This window comes from Rhamphochromis longiceps, linkage group LG15 (assembly GCF_057381845.1).
Source record: "Rhamphochromis longiceps isolate RC_006_pf linkage group LG15, R_longiceps_female_GT1.1, whole genome shotgun sequence".
Lineage (NCBI taxonomy): Eukaryota > Metazoa > Chordata > Actinopteri > Cichliformes > Cichlidae > Rhamphochromis > Rhamphochromis longiceps.
Genome location: NC_140571.1, coordinates 24,559,684 through 24,575,786, shown reverse-complemented (window position 1 = coordinate 24,575,786; position 16,103 = coordinate 24,559,684). Strand labels below are relative to the sequence as shown.

Here is a 16,103-nt window from a genome sequence, read left to right as displayed (position 1 = left end):
CGTTGTATGAAAGTAAAAAAATATCACCCGATATATCAGAATCACTGAATATTAGCATCAGTATCAGTCTTAAGTATGCTACATTAGGTGGGCTCTAATAAATCAGTCCTTTTACTAAAGGGATGTTCATGTATTTTATGTAAAACCAGCATCTTAGATACATTTTTTAAGCCCTGGATGTGGACTGGCTTGGTTCTGCATTATGTGTAAGAGGAGGTAAGAATTAACTTCATATACCAGAGAAGCTGATGAACCATTAACTGCAAGAAAATTAATTTGTTTTATTGTTAATATTCAGTTTAATAAAAGAAAAATTCCTTCTTACTCACCATTTAAAAGAGAGGTTTGTTTCTTTATAATGTTGATAAAGTGAGAGGTATTATTAAAATTGCCTTTTTTTTCTCAAGACATTTCAGACATTTCTTTACACTGAAAGTAACAATTCAGAGGTCTTTTTTATAGGTTTTACAGCCTGCTTGACTGTGTCTAGTGTTTTTATTATTGTCTTACTGTGCATTTCTTAACAACAGAAGACAAAGTGAAACAAGCAAAACAACTTTGGAAACTAAATGAAAATAAAATAAGATAAAGATAATTAAGAACTCTTAAAAGATATAAAACTCTAATAAGAAGCGCACACTGTGAGACATGGTAGTCAAGAGTGAGAGAAAGGCTTCCAAAGAGCATGGCTGTAAATGACAGCGGCACACAGCAGAGGCTCGCACACCGAAGCTGAAAGAAATTCAGGAAATGTGGAGAATATAAGTACAAGGATGGGATCCTGTTCCATCATTGTGCTTAGTGTTGGTGTCTAGGAAAACTACACAAATAACAACAAAAACACTGACCATCATTTATTTATATTTATATCCTTGTATACTTAAAACAGAAGTGTCCCAGCCCCACAGAGGGTCAGGCTTCTCCATGGTGGCCAAAGCAGTGTGTTCATAAGTGTAGCAAAACCAGCAGATTGATAGTGTGTGTGTTTTCTTTTTCTGTTAATCTTGCAGTTTATAAAGGCAAACACACACACACACACCACAAGGTTTCTCCTAGCAACAGGGGATTATAGCCTCACACTGGGTCTGACACCATTGACTTATGGCACGTACACACGCACGCACACACACACACACACACACACACAGTCATTGCTTTGTTATTAAAGCTCTTCTGGTTCTGGCTGTGGAGTTTCAGTACACACACACACAAACACACACATGCACAGAAGCCTCATTCAGCATCCACACTTAACCTTCATCTCTTGTCTGCTCAGCCTGCATCGTTATCACTCCGTGTGTGCTCGTCAGACTCATTCGCTGTGCCAATGTGAAAACCTATTTTTACCTTTTACATATCATGTGGAGCTGCAGTGATGTCAAATGAGAGGAAATTATCAGAAATTGCTTCTCCACAGTGAGAAGGTGAGCTGCTGCTGTTTTATTATCCAAGACTGACTAATTTCGGAGGCAAGAATTGTGGGTTGATTAAAACAAGCAAACTGAAAGCATCGTTTTTGATTTGGGGAAATTGAAAATGCTACTTAGGCTGCAGGTTTTTGCCAATTTTACTATTACAGTTATTTAAGGTGCAGTACTGTGCAAATGTCTTGAGATACTGTAATTTTTTAGGGCTTTCACTTCTTTTGTCTTACTTACCTTTAGTTGATGCAATAAAGCAAAGAGTTAAGTTTATCAAAACATTTTGGGCATTTGGCTTCATTAAAGATCAGTACTCTGGAGTAGGCTTCAGAAGTAGAAGATAGCTAAAAGAAACTTTAATATTGGTGTTAAATATGCAACTTATTCCAAGAAAAACATCATGCTAAATACTGGCAGTGTTGCCGCAGGATCATTCAAGTTCACACACGTTTTCAATGAGTGATAGAAAGTGTAACTGGATTGTCCCTCTGTGACATGATAAGCTCCTTTAGTTGGAAAGCTGAGAAAAATGTCAACAGGAGACTTATCTTTTGATTTTCAGAGTTCAGCTTGAGTTCAGTTAAAAACCTTTATCAGTGCAGGGTTAAAAGACTAAGCAATGAGCTCTGCATCAGCTGCTTCCCTCTGACTGCTTAAACTCTAAAGCTGTAACTATAGGGAGGGAAATATTTCCCCCCAAACCCACTGAAGTTTATTTTGAATTCTCTTCAGGTTACAAAAGTTTGCAAAGATATGAAAAGTGTCAGTTTAACTTAATAAAAGAGTCAATTTGATGTTATTGTGGAGAGTTAAGAAGTTGTGTTGGTCTAGAATGGCACTCACTCAATATTTTATACACCAATCATATATTTCTCATACATTTAAATAAACACATGGGAAAATTAAACTGATTAAAGTGGACACGGCTAGTAAAACGAGCTGTAACCAGTTAATACTTTCATCATCAGTTACTCTGAAAGAATAATACCCACCACAGTATCCCTGGATACAATGAATGCAATCATGAATTTTATTTTTTCAAGGTTACCCAAACATATTCATTTCAGAATTCATCCGGCTCCTTCTGTCAGCAGTCACATCATCAATAAACCCTTAGTGGGTTTATCCTAAGATTTTTTTCTCTGTACTTTGCAGGCTCTTTAAGTGTTTTCTGGCAAAGTCTAATCTGACCTTGTTGTTTTGGGTGTAGCCAGTGGTTTGCACCTTGTTGTAAAACCTCTGTATTTCCATCCATGAAGGCATGTCTTGATTGTAGACTTGGAGAATGAAACCTCCAGTGAGGTAGGTGCACCATATTCTTGGATTGTTCAGCTGTTGGGAAGCGGGTTTTCCTTAACCATGGACAGAATTCTGCAATCATCCACATTTTCTAGGCATTTGCTGTTGCTTAGCTGACGTTCCTTCTTTGGATCTAATATTTCCAGTTCCTGTGAAATGCTTCCAAGTGCAAGTTTACCTCAAGATCTCTTGTCTGCTTAATTTGTCTTGGAATAACAAGGAAAAAGGCCTCAACTGGTCATGATACTGGTTGTCAATCAATTGTTCAGTTACCTTTGAGCTTCTGAAAACAGAGGACTGCTCTGACTAAAAAAAAGGCTGTAATTTGTAATCAGTCAATGTAATACTTTTTTAAGTCTTTGAATTAAAACTGAAAGTCTGCACTTCAGTCACATCTTGATTGTTTAATTTAAAACCCACTGATGATTGCAGTGATGCAAAAATTACCAAAGTTGCCTACTTGTTATACTAACTACCACTTGAGTGTCATAATTTCAGCCGTAGCACCTTTCTCAAGAGCCAATCAATAGCATGGTTAGTGTTTCTCGAATAAAATGTTTTCTTTTGATTTTGGTGAATTTCGAACTTGCGAGTCAGATGGTTTCCTTTTAAATCCTTTCCCACAGTAAAGCTTTTTTTTCTGATGCGTCAGTTTCAGCGGTTCGTTGCCGCTGGAAGATGTTTGACCTCGCGAAGCTGCCCTCAGTCATGTGACCCCACCCGGCCCCCAGCTGTGTATTTCTGTGTGAGATGGTTTGTCCCATTTTTAGCCCCAGACCACAGGATCGCACCACTGCTGTTTGCCGGCGAGGGGGGATTTTCCACGGAGGCCGAAAGCTGGCTGCTGGAGTGTAACCGCAAACCTCCTGGGGGGAGATGGACATAGAGAGGGTGAGAGAGAGAACAACAAAGGAAGAGACACAGGAGCAAAAATAGAGAGCGAGAGGGACAGAGGGAATAAAGGGAGTATTATTTACGCGTCCTCTCAGCAGATACTAAACTTATACTTGACCGGGAGACTGGAATTCCTCTGAGGCGCACGGGGGAAAAATGCAGCGTCAGGACATTTGCTTGTGTGTCTGTGTGTACAGTACAATGAAGGAGGAGAAACCTAAAATTTAAGACCCTAGGAGACAGAGCTATATTGTTACTCAGTTTGTGCATTCTTGGCATCTCCACGCTGACCTTTCCGAGTGCTTCAAGGGAAGCCTGAAAAGGAGTCAAGGTCAGGCTTTGACACCGCGGTCAGTGTACAGATCAGTGCTGCGTTCACAAATAGACACTCAGAAATTTTTAATTTGCTGTGAAAACCACTTAGAATGTTTGAGAATTGCTAAACTGTAACTGAACGTCAAAACCTTCCGATTCCCTACAGACACAGAAACTAAAGCCATTTTAAGACATGCACAGCAGCCTTGAACTTTTCTGACCCTCTTTGAAGAAGGTGCATGTGTGATATTTGTGGATATATACAGTAGATAGATTGGGAATAATCTGTTGTTTTTGCCTGCTAATTCTCAAGCGCAAAGACTTTGTGATGTCCAACTGCACACATAAGAGAATGGTGCGGTCATTGTCCGGTGAATTCACAGCCAGTGAGTGGGCCTCATGCGTCCTGCTTAAATTCACTTTTAAACACGATATTTAGTAAATGAAAGAATCTGTCACATGGATTAAAATTTTAAATATTTTAATTTAATGGTAAGCTTGTGAAAACACGCAATGACATACTTAGGAGTTATTTTTCAATTTTCTTTTTATTATTTGCAAGCTTCCCTCGTTTCGCTCCACTTAATTTGCGACTTTGATTAGAAATGAATCCGGTTTCATTGTTCGTGCACCACATGTTAGCTAGCAAGAGACCTTGAAACTGCTTAATAGCACTGTGGCCAGACTGGACAATTTTCTCCAGTTTCATTCAGAAGCATTGACTGAGATAAACAAAGTCTACATGTTTGTATTGCACCGTAGTGTACATATATAATCATCGTGATCAGCTCATTAGTCCAAATGCACTTTGTGGTTCTTCAGAAGGCTGTAAGCTGCAGCGAGTATGGGTATGTCACTTGTTTGTAGCCTGTGTAGCTTTCAGGGACTTTAGAAATTATGCATATTGGCTGCATTATTATATAATCATTTGGTGTTATGCAAGCATCTGATTAAAGCCTGGCAAGCCACAAAAGTCATGCTACCGTTGATGATTGAAGGAAAGATTACCACTTACTGATTTCCTTGCTGTTTTTTTCTTTTTAGATTCATTCGTTTATTTGTAAGGTGGTTGTTTTGAAATGTATTTATGAACTGTAAAAAAAATCCAGCACCAGCCATCACTTAGCTCTGTCTGCTCTTCAGTCTGGCTGTAAAGCCACAAGATCAGCTAATCAGGCTGGGAAAAACGAAAGTGATGCTAATCAGTGTGGGCCACTCCACTTATTGATCTGATAAAGATTGTTTTCTGTAAATGATGCAGTGTTGTTACTTACTGGCATGTATGCTACATACACATCCTGTCTCTCAGACAATGAGAAGTTTAATACTGAACACTTAACACTGAAATTCTGCTGTAATCTGAAGGTCACTTATTGTTTTCCTGTGTCGAAATGTATATACTGATTTATTTGAGACATTTACAGCTCACAAGGTAGAGCAGAGGGCTAAACTACAAAAAACTCAGCCGATCATTCTGTCTTAGCTGAAGCAACTTAAGCAACTTAAAGAAGTCCAGACGCTTTTCTTTGCAAGCTCCTTTGACTACGATGACCTGGATGACTGAGAACCTTCACAGACATGTCTGAAACCCATCTGAGATAATGGCAGAAGTTATCAACTTCCTCTGTTAAACCAATCTTTCCGCTTCAGGTTCTCACATAAAAATGGCATTTCATATGATTGTTTCTGCACAAAATGATCCCACCTACAAAGCCAAAGATGTTGTCGAATGTTGATGATAAAACGGTGAACGTGGTGCGCATTAGCATTCGTACCTTCTGGCCCTTGCGGCATGTGAATATAAAGAGGAAACCATAAATGGCAGAAATTATTTACATTTTAAGGCTACTTATTTTTAACCATATGGATCCTTCATAATTTACTGCTTACCTGAACTTTATGCATGAGTAACTAAGGTGGCACTTGAAAGCGTTCAGTTTCTGTCACTGCAGCGACTTTTCTCACACACCAGCAGAGATCATCTCCTACAGTGAACCTGCTGAGATACGCTGAGTCACTCGCACAGGAGCCGCTAATCTGTTACTTTGTTGAGTGAAGCGTGGATACTGTTGCATAATTGTGTAGCTAATTGATTGAATTACAGTTACAGTACTCCATTTTTAGCTGTTCACATTGATGCAGGCATTTATTGTTTATGAATTTCCTTATAAAGAATTCTTATAGGAGAAATGCACCAGCGTGTACATCCACTGTAGCCCACAGCATCGTACAAACAGCATCACTCCCAGCTGTCCGTCTGGGAACATCATCCCATTGTAACATAACAAATCCGACAAGCTCAACTGCTGGAGACTAAAAGGCTCAACTGTTTGACACTTCTCAGGTTAGGCACGCACACACACACACACAAACACACACACACACCGATCGACAGCTGTGCTCCTCTGAGAGCAAGTGAAGTAAGAGGTTTAAACTCTACTGAGACAATTATGCTTGATTTTTGGTTTGTAGGCATGTGTGTGAGTGCCCCCTGCTGGATAGTAGTGCACACTAGTGGACTTTAATAGTGGGATGAAATGATTGAATTAGTGATGTTTGGTGGATTATGAATAAGACAGATGTTACAAGCATGCAGGAAGTGTGTGTTTGTGCGTGTGCAAACAGCTGTGAGTGTGTCACATTAATGACAATTCTCATGTGTTTTTGTGAGAAATGGCTTCAGAGAAAATAGCACCACATGTCGTGACCTCCATTAAATGGCACTTTTGTGTTTAGATGGATAACTCTGGTGCCTGAACACACACACACACACACACACACACACACACACACACACACACACACACACACACACACACACACACACACACACACACACACACACTCTGTATTTAGAGATGAATGAATAATTAAAAACAGACCAAACCAGTGACAATTGGGGTTACATGTAATGTAAAAAGAGTACAGGGATCTTATTTTATTTATTTTATTCCAGTTTTTCTGGACTTCTGGGACTGCAGAAATGAATCAATTAAAGAAAATTAAACGCTGGTGGATAGTGTGTTATTTCCTTGTTTGTTTTGCTGGTTGGATAAAGGAATACAGAGCAGAATAGAGTCATGGCTCTGTCTTCATAATCGAGATTTTTCCAATAATGGTGATGACAATAATAATAAAGTGTTAGCTGTTTATAGCTTGGCTGCTTTCATGTGCAGTACCACAAATGGCCATTAGGTGGTTGTTTCTAAATAAAGGAACTTAAGCTTCAATCAAAAAGCGTTTTAAAATCCTTTCGTTTTTTCTTATCCACGTCATTATGACTTCAACCTTATCAAGCTGGTAAAAAAATTAAATCACAGTACGAACAAAAAAAATATAATGAAGTCGTTTTCAATTAAATTAACTTGAAAATGAAACTTTTAGGATATCATCTCAGTCTTAAAAATCTTCAGTCTCTACTCCAGCCATGTTAATTATCATGCTAGTGTTTCCGTGGCCTTCAGCACCTCAAGGTTAAAACTAAGCCGTAACCTTCTTGTCCTGTAAGGATTGTAAGATTTGTGAACTTTTTTTCCCGATGTTTTGTGTAACTGTGACTTTTTGAAACTGGAAGCCTTTGGTTTAGTAATATAAAATAATCTTTGAAAAGGAAAGCACTTCTTTTTCAAAGATTTAACTAGCTTCAGCAGTCACTTTACCATCTTTCGATTTAAGTCTGCACTGAGCCTTGTCCATGATGTAGCTGCGATGAATATTGGGTACAATATGCCAAAAATGGCAATTAGTTCCCTAATTCCCATTTTTGCTTTTGTCGGTTTTGGGTAGTTCAAGAGAAACCTCTCAATGAATGCCAGAAAGATGTTTACTGTTTTGAAGCTATCCTTACCTTCATCTGTTCCCCTCTCTTTCGCTCAGCACACCACTGTCCTTCCCTTCATCATCATCGAGATGCGGACCACCCACCATCGGTATCCCAGCAGGTTGTGGGGTCTGGCGGCGGTGTGCTGCTTCGGTGTGGGATATATCCTCTGGTAATGAATGTTTACTCTTCTCAGCAGTCAATAAATGCCGCGTACACCACACGTCCTAAATAAGTAACAAGTGAAGTGCCTTGACATTTAGCAGTATGGGAGAATTAAAGGTGCAGTATGTAATCAAACAACAATTCCGTATGTTTAGCTTTGCGGTGAAATCTACTGGTTTTATTATGCCACAGAATACATTAATAGTCAGTGTAGCATCCAGTCTACCTCTAGTTCAACTTAAGCCAAAGGACTACAGTATAGTAACTGATGTGTAAAATAAAGCCCATCAATATTTCTGCTTGCTCAGGACATGTTGGGTGCACCAGGTGACGGGCGTGTGGGTGTACCCGGTGCTGGAGCGCATCGCACCTGTAGCTCGAGTCGCCTTCTTCAGTGCAATGGTGGCAGTAATTGGTGTCTTCTATGTCCTCGGAGAAATCCTCAACAGCTACATCTGGGAGAAACCACACACAGGTATACACAGGCACACACACACACACACTGGGCATTTATATCTTGTGGGGACATCTGATTGACATAATGCTTTCCATAGCCACTTACCCTAACCCTAAGCATCAAAAATGAATGCCTAATGCTGACCCTAAACCTACCATAACCATAACCCAATTGTAACCCTGACACTAAAACCACATTTTGAGTCTCAAAAATCCCTTCAGCTGTCACACATCGAGGGCTAAATTCGTAAAACATCCTTTTGAAGTAATAAGAAATAATAAGAAATTATTTTGTTATTTTCAAGTTGAATAAAATGTGATTCAGAACCAATCGAACGTTGTAAAATAACGGTCACTAGATACAAGCTTCTCAGAGACGACAGAGTCAAAATCAGGCTCCAAGCAGAGATCTGAAAACACACAAGGACAGACGCTTAAGAGCGGAAACCTTTTTATTGTTGCCGTAAGACAGAACCTGCGACTCTGTAGCTGCACGCTGCTCTTTAGCAATAAAACAAGTGTCATTTTCACTCATCATTGCTGTAAGTGATTCTTTCCATTCTCTACAGTGCATCTGTAAGGATTCATCGCACTTCACTTGGTCCACATTTGACTGTGTTACAGCCCTAATCCAAAATGAGTTAAATTCATTTTTTACCTCAAAGTTCTACACACAGTACCCCATAATGACAAAATGTAAAGAGTTACCTTGAAATTCTTGCAAATTAATTTAAACACAAACAAAACTAGGCACCACTTATCACCTGGTGAAGCATGGTAGAGGCTCCATGATGCTGTGGGGAAGTTTGTCATCATGAAGAACTGGGAGGCTAGTTGGGGTCGAGGGACATGTGAGTAGAGCAAAAAGAAAGACATCCTTGATGGTAACCTGCTCCTGAGCACTCTGGACTTTGGACTGGGGCGAAAATTCATCTTCCAACAACAACTCTAAGCACACGACCAAAATAAGGACTTGAATCTACACACCCCATCCAACCTGGTGGAGCTTGTGAGGTTCTGCAAGGAAGTATGAGAGAAACATCCCATAAATATGTGTTCCAAGCTTTTAGCTTCGTACTTAAAAAGAGCATGCTTCAACAAAGTATTAAGCAAAGACTCTGAATACTTATGTGTATGTTACGTTTTTGTTTTTAATACATTTGCAAAAACTTCAAGCTACCTTTTTTCACTTTCAAATGATGGGGTGTTATGTGCATAATTTTAAAGTTGAATATAAAGGCTGTAACATAACAAAATATGGAACAAGTGAAGTGCTGTGAATACTTTCCAGATGCACTGAAAGTGCAAAAACTATGCAACAAATACACAGAATTTTACAAAAAAGTTCATGTTTTGACAACTAAAATGCGAGTCACAGTCTGTGTCTATGACCTGGTTCATTATCCTCTTAGTTTATCTGAAGCTCAGTTGTGGTGTTTAGTATTTAAAAGGTTAGTTTTGAGTCCCCCTAGCTTTGGACTCTAAATCCAAACAACAGTGGACAGATTTCTTGCTTTCACCACCAACACTGCTGGCTTAGCGGCATGCCTGGTCTGTGGGTGGACCTGAGTCAAAATTATATTGAAAGTGTCCTGATAACTGACCCGAAGCAATTTCCTAGAAACCTGTGCAATTTTTTCTGTCAACGTCTCTGTTTCAATCAGTATATCAAAAGTCTTGTCCGGCCTCACTGTGCGCAGATTACAAATGCAAAGGTCAAACCAGTTCTTCCAAATAATGCAATCGAACATCTTATCCATATCCTCATTTCCTTCTGATTAGATTATTGCAACTCATTGTAAACATGCCTCAGTGATGCAGCAGTTTCCTGTCTACAGTTAGTAAAAAACACAGCAGAAATATCGCTCACAAGCACTCGACTCCAGCCCTCGCAGAATTACTCTGGCTTCCCATCCGCTACAGAATCCAATTTAAAATTTCACTGATTACTTTAAAATCACTACATGTCGACCCTGAGTCCCTCAGATCAGACAATCAATTCCTGTTATAGATTCCAGGTCTGGGCTGGAATCTGGCTGCTTTTTGCCGTTTTGGCCCAAACTGTGGAACAATTTTCCTCTTACGATCAGCACAATCAGTTCCCCTCAGTAAATAAACAAAACAAAATGTGGAGGCTGGCTTTTGTTTGATGTTTCATAATAATTTTGTTCAAGCCTCACGTTTACTCATTTTACGTACTTTGTAATGTTTTAACACTGCTATTTATTGTGGAGCACCTTGTGAGTGCTTTGCTATAGAAATGAAGCTTGTCACTGTTATTTTTGTAGTATTTTCAAAGCTATTCTATTTTATTTATTATTAAATTAGGTCACTTAGTTTGATTAATTTGCACAAAAACATGTATCTTTATAGTAACTGACTGTGTGTTCACAGCGTGCCTATACATGAGCATTTCTTCTTAAATGCAACAAAAACATAATATTATTTAAAATGCACAGTTAAAAGGACCAAATAATCATAAATGCGCTCTGAAGAGTAGCCGCACACCTGCTCATTAACCTGTGTCACCTACACTCTAAGGACCAAAGGTGGCTCTGTGCGGGCTCATGTTTTTGCTCAAAAAATGCTCAGATTTCTATTTTTTGTAACATAAAGGTCACCTGCCATCTTTTTCACTAAATCTGGCCCCTTTTGTCTCTGTCTCAAAGAAAAGGTCAAAGGTGAGTGATCTTCAGAATCGTTTCAGAGGACTGCTCCTGCCCCGCACTCACAGGACAGCACCAGAACACAAACAAGCGACATCTCTGGACGTGGAAAAGACACGTACTTTTTGAACTCTATCCATAACATTACGCAGTAAAAAGAAGAAGACAGATGCATCATCGATTAAATGTAAATAAGGAAGAAAAAAAGGTAATGAATGAGAGCTCATCTTTTTGTTTGCTTTCTTTCGTTTCCTCAGAAGCGAAAGCTAAGCATCCATCCTGCAGATCGAGGACAAAACATGGACGAAATATGCACATACATACATCTTCATAAAACATAGGACATCAACTCTGACATGCAGCAAACACGTGTATGTAACACATGTATGCAGGGAAAGGAAACACACATTAATGGGACTTGTTTTTGTGGAATGAGCACATTCAAGTGAACAAATTTCTTTATTAGCTTCTTCATAATGATTGAAAACCAGTGCTGTGTTGAAGATTATTATTATTATTATTAGTGCTATTCATCCTGCGCTCTCACTACATGTGTGAAAGAAACTAGAGGTCGGTAAATTATCAATAAAGTCTGATTTAAAAATACTTTCTTTCTTCATGTGAATCCAGAGTTGCACTCGATGCTGCAAAAAACCAAAGAAACTTACGAGAACAGGTTCGTCTTGGCTGCGAGTTACAACCGCAGCAGCTCTGTGCAGAGGCTGACTGTCGATTTAACAAACTGTTCAAAGTTCAAAACATATTAATAGCAAGTCACAAGACAGGAAATACAGCCACACTTTACATGATGACCTGCCTGATTGATGCTGTTGGAGGCCACTGATAATAATCAGGACAGCTGTAATATGGCGTTTACAGGTATGTCAAATGGTGACAAAGGGGGCAACAGAAAGTAGCTTTTTCCTGGCAGTTATATTGAAGTAGTGGATCTAACAGAGTAGTTAGTGCTCTCTGCTCAGCTGTGATGCTTGGACTCGTTTACCATACTCTGTCCTTTTTAGTGTGCCAATCAGATTTATGTCAGTACTACCGAATACTATAGACCAGAGTCCATCTGATTTGAAGAAATACAGCAAGACCATGTCACGGGAGACGAGGCTTCCTGCAACAACATCAGCAAAGCTGGCGACACATCTAATCAAAGAAACACCTGGAAAAAAAAAAGGTGTCTGAAAGCTGAATATTGTACTTGAGACTGAAAGACAGATTCATCAAAGGTCCTCCAATGTGTGTACTTCACTACATCTGTCGCCAACAGAGATGGGCAGTAATCCAATTACCTTTTTTAAGTAACGAGTAAAGTAAGGGATTACTATTGCAAAAAAGGTAATTATATTACTGTTACTTTCCCGTAAGCACGCTGCGTTACGAAACCGTGATTTCGTTTGCGAGAGTGTTTTATGACAATGACATAAACAAGTGCGACGTTCGTGACAACAACTGTGTGCAGATCAAAAATGGATGATATATCGAGTGCGGGAGAGAGGATGAGCGTGCAGCGTTTGAAGCGTGGAAGTACTGACCTTACTTTGAGATTGATTCTGTAAAAGTGACAAAAACATTAGCGTCCGCTGTTCACTGCGTGGGAAGAAAACGATTTTATTTTATGTGCTGGAATGTGCAGAAAATAGGTTTAAATGATAAACTAATTTCTTCCAGTCAGAGAATGTTGCATATAATTTAATGTTTGCTTCATGCATAAAGTTAAAAGATTAAAACTAATAAAACAAGTTTTAAAAAGAGACTTTTCCATTTGATTACATTTTATATGATGGATTATGCAGAAAAAGTAGAACTGGGCTGAAAGATCCATCGCTTTATCACTTATTCAGATTGTGTATCATGTTTTTAAAAAGTAACTAAGTAACTAATTACTTTTGAAAATAAGTAATCAGTAATTAGTTACTGATTACTTTTTTCAAGTAACTCGACCAACACTGATATAAGAAGTTGAACCCATGGATGATGGTGAGATTCATCGACATCTTCTTCAACAAATAAGGTAGTTTGATAGGAAATAAGGTTTATTTTGAATTTGATATCTGCAACATATCAGATTCATTGTCATTTAAGATTCAAGCCACACCCCCTTTTTCACTTTATGTGCCTTTTCTGCAAAAATGAATGATACATTTCTCCTACTGTGTCACTTAACACTTTTTTTTTGATTGAGTCACAAGGTTTTGGTCGAACTGACCTCCAATTGGTACAAAGTGTTCGTATAATCACTCACACACCAGGTAGAATTCAGTCATCCAATTAGAGAATAATAATCAGATAATCAGACTAATAAAAACATCGGTTTAGTCATAAAACCTTCATAAGGCCTCTAAAACCAAGAATAGAAATATAAATTCATCCCTAATTACACCCACACACATTACAAGATGCTAACAGTCTACACACTACTTTGATTTATAAAGTCTGTAAACAATAAGACACAATGTGAATGACACTCATGACACCCCGTTAGCTGTAAATTGCCAAGGCCTCTGCTGAATAAACCAGAACAAAATAAATCGAGATCTGTCGCCCAGATGTGCGAGGCTGAAAGCAAATATGTCAAGAATGAAAGAAGGAACCGAAGCAGTTGGACCCACAATGAAAGAGGAACTAATTAAATAAGGAGACGAAAATAAAACTGATGTGTGCAGAAAATTACCAAAGCAGAAAAAAATAATAAAGCGGGAACAAACAGAAAATAAGTAATGCGGTGGGTTTCTCAATGTTGGACAGATGTGACAAAGAAAACAGACACGCAGGAAGGATGAAAGAGAAGTTAGGACCATAAAGTAAATATATGCAGACTGATTGAAACATATTTGACTTAAAAGAATTTGCAAAACAAAGCAGAGGCAGAAGCTAAGATGCCTCCCCCTCTGTGCTGAGCAGAAAGGTGGAGCACGACCCTTTTAGTTCGATTTCTTTAGACTGCAAAGGTTAAAATTGTGAACCCACAAAAAACACATCAATGCAACACTTCCTGTCAGCAGCTAAGCTCCCCCCGCATCTGCTTCCTCCTTGAACACAAACACACCTCTTCTCTTGTGACAGTAATATAATAAAAACACCTTTACACAACGTGACATCTCGTATTACACAGCTTTTTCCTTTTTTTGGTGTTCTCCATTGTGTGTGTGTGTGTGTGTGTGTGTGTGTGTGTGTGTGTGTGTGTGTGTGTGTAGAAGTGTGGTTGTGTGAGACTCCTCTCGCTGTCGTTTTGGAAAGGAGAGTTTGACACAACACACTCTGTTCATTAGCGCCTCGCAGCCAACCCTGCACTGCTCTGTGTGTGTGTGTGCGCGCTGTCTCTTCATTAACACATCAACTCCTCCACTCTGAGGTGACACATTAAAACATTCTCGAATATTCTGCTCTGCATGTATTAGCATATATTTACATGCTAACGAGAAGAGAGGAGCTGGACTGAGGCACGTGTTTCACGTGAATACAAAGAACTGTGTATCTGATATATCTGATGTATCTGTGAGCTCACTGTCCTCAGGAAAACGGGTTCATGAGAAAACCTACGCGGCTTTAAATTCTCAGCTGCTTCTTGTGATGATTTTAGTAAACAAAAAATATTGTGGGAACGTGTGCATGTATTTTACAAGTTTGTAATAAAAGGAACGAAAAAGTGGAAGTGGGAAAAAAAAAAAAAAACCCTGTATGATAGAAGAGATAGTAAGGGGGAATGAAGGGGAAAGTGAACAAGGTCATAAAAGGAAGTGGAAAAACGCTGAAGTAAATTAACTGGTGAGGAACTGCTAACACAAGAAAGAAAAAGGAAGAAGGCAGTTTAAAACATCACACCATCTAAGATCACAGACTGTAAATGAAAGACAACACGTGAACGTGCCAGAAACCTGTACTCTTTCTAACGACCAGCAGGAGGCGACACCAACATTTGCACAAAATTAGATTCTATAGAACAGCCATTTGGAATTTAACAAACTTTAGTTGTGACTCTTGATGAAAACTTCATTCGCCATTAACTGCTTTAATTTTCAAGTTAAGTTCAATTCCAACTAATGACAAGCTCAGCAATAAAAACAGGTGAGAAGAGGAATGATAATGGCACATAAGTATTTTCAAATCCCACTGCCGTGTTTGATTAGTTCAATTTCCTTCTAAAAGTGTAATATTTAAGTCAATTTTAAGCTGAAATACAGAAAGTATTGGGATTAGTTCCCATATCAGTATCCCAACTGATATGGGAACTAATCCTAATGGATTTGATCCTGTAGAAGACTGAAAGCATTTTATTCACCCTATAAAAGGCATCTTATCACAGAAGTGTATCCTACAGGATTCATTTGTAGGTCAGCAGCAAAGCTTTCATAGGTGTAACTTTCATATAAATATATATAAATATAAATACAGTTTTTTTGTGCAGCGTAGCCTACCTGGATTATGTGTAGGAGGGAAAAATGAAGCCAATGTGGAAGTGTGGCGATAGCTGTGAATGCAAAAAATAAAAACAAAACAAAACTTCCAGGCCTGTAAGAGTCTGTGGAAAAACAGCTTTCTGACTTCACCCCCGTAAATACTTTCCTGCTGAGTTTATTGGCTCAGTCACTCATTTTTAGTCATATAGGCTAAAAAAGTTAAAGCTGTTTAGAAAATGATTCTTGTGTTTTAAAATGAAGGATTGGCGGTAGTATCAAAATGATATACTCATTGGCTAATGAGATGTCAGTAATTAGACAATTAGCGTCCAGTTTAACAATTAGGGCCTCCTTCGTCACGTCTAAGAAATCTTAAAGTTTCAAAACAGCACATCAGAAAGCCATGTGTAGTATATGGGGGAAAAACAAACTAACTAACATTATGGAATATTAGACTATTGATGTGCGATAGCCGTCTGCTAAGCATCACTGCTAAAGCTTATAACTCTTATTATCTAAAGAGAGTCGCTGATCTGAACGTCACATTTATGCTTTTGGTGCATTTTTAATGGAATTACTATGTAACAAATAACATGAACTGCTTTGAGCTTCAATAAGTTTGTGCTTCAGTTTTGGTGATTAAAATGTAGCACTTAGT

General features: G+C 38.7%; 1 protein-coding gene across 1 annotated transcript in view; it reads left to right on the top strand.

Annotated features, from left to right (window-relative positions):
• Positions 1–11,642, top strand: part of aig1 (androgen-induced 1 (H. sapiens)) — a 28,792-nt gene extending 17,150 nt beyond the window's left edge. Inside the window, exons 4-6 of the mRNA XM_085382283.1 lie at positions 7,806–7,921; positions 8,223–8,389; positions 11,040–11,642. Of these exons, the coding sequence (XP_085238409.1) occupies positions 7,806–7,921; positions 8,223–8,389; positions 11,040–11,059 (303 nt within the window). The 3' untranslated portion in view covers positions 11,060–11,642. The remainder of the gene's footprint in view (positions 1–7,805; positions 7,922–8,222; positions 8,390–11,039) is intronic.
• Positions 11,643–16,103: the final 4,461 nt, after the last annotated feature.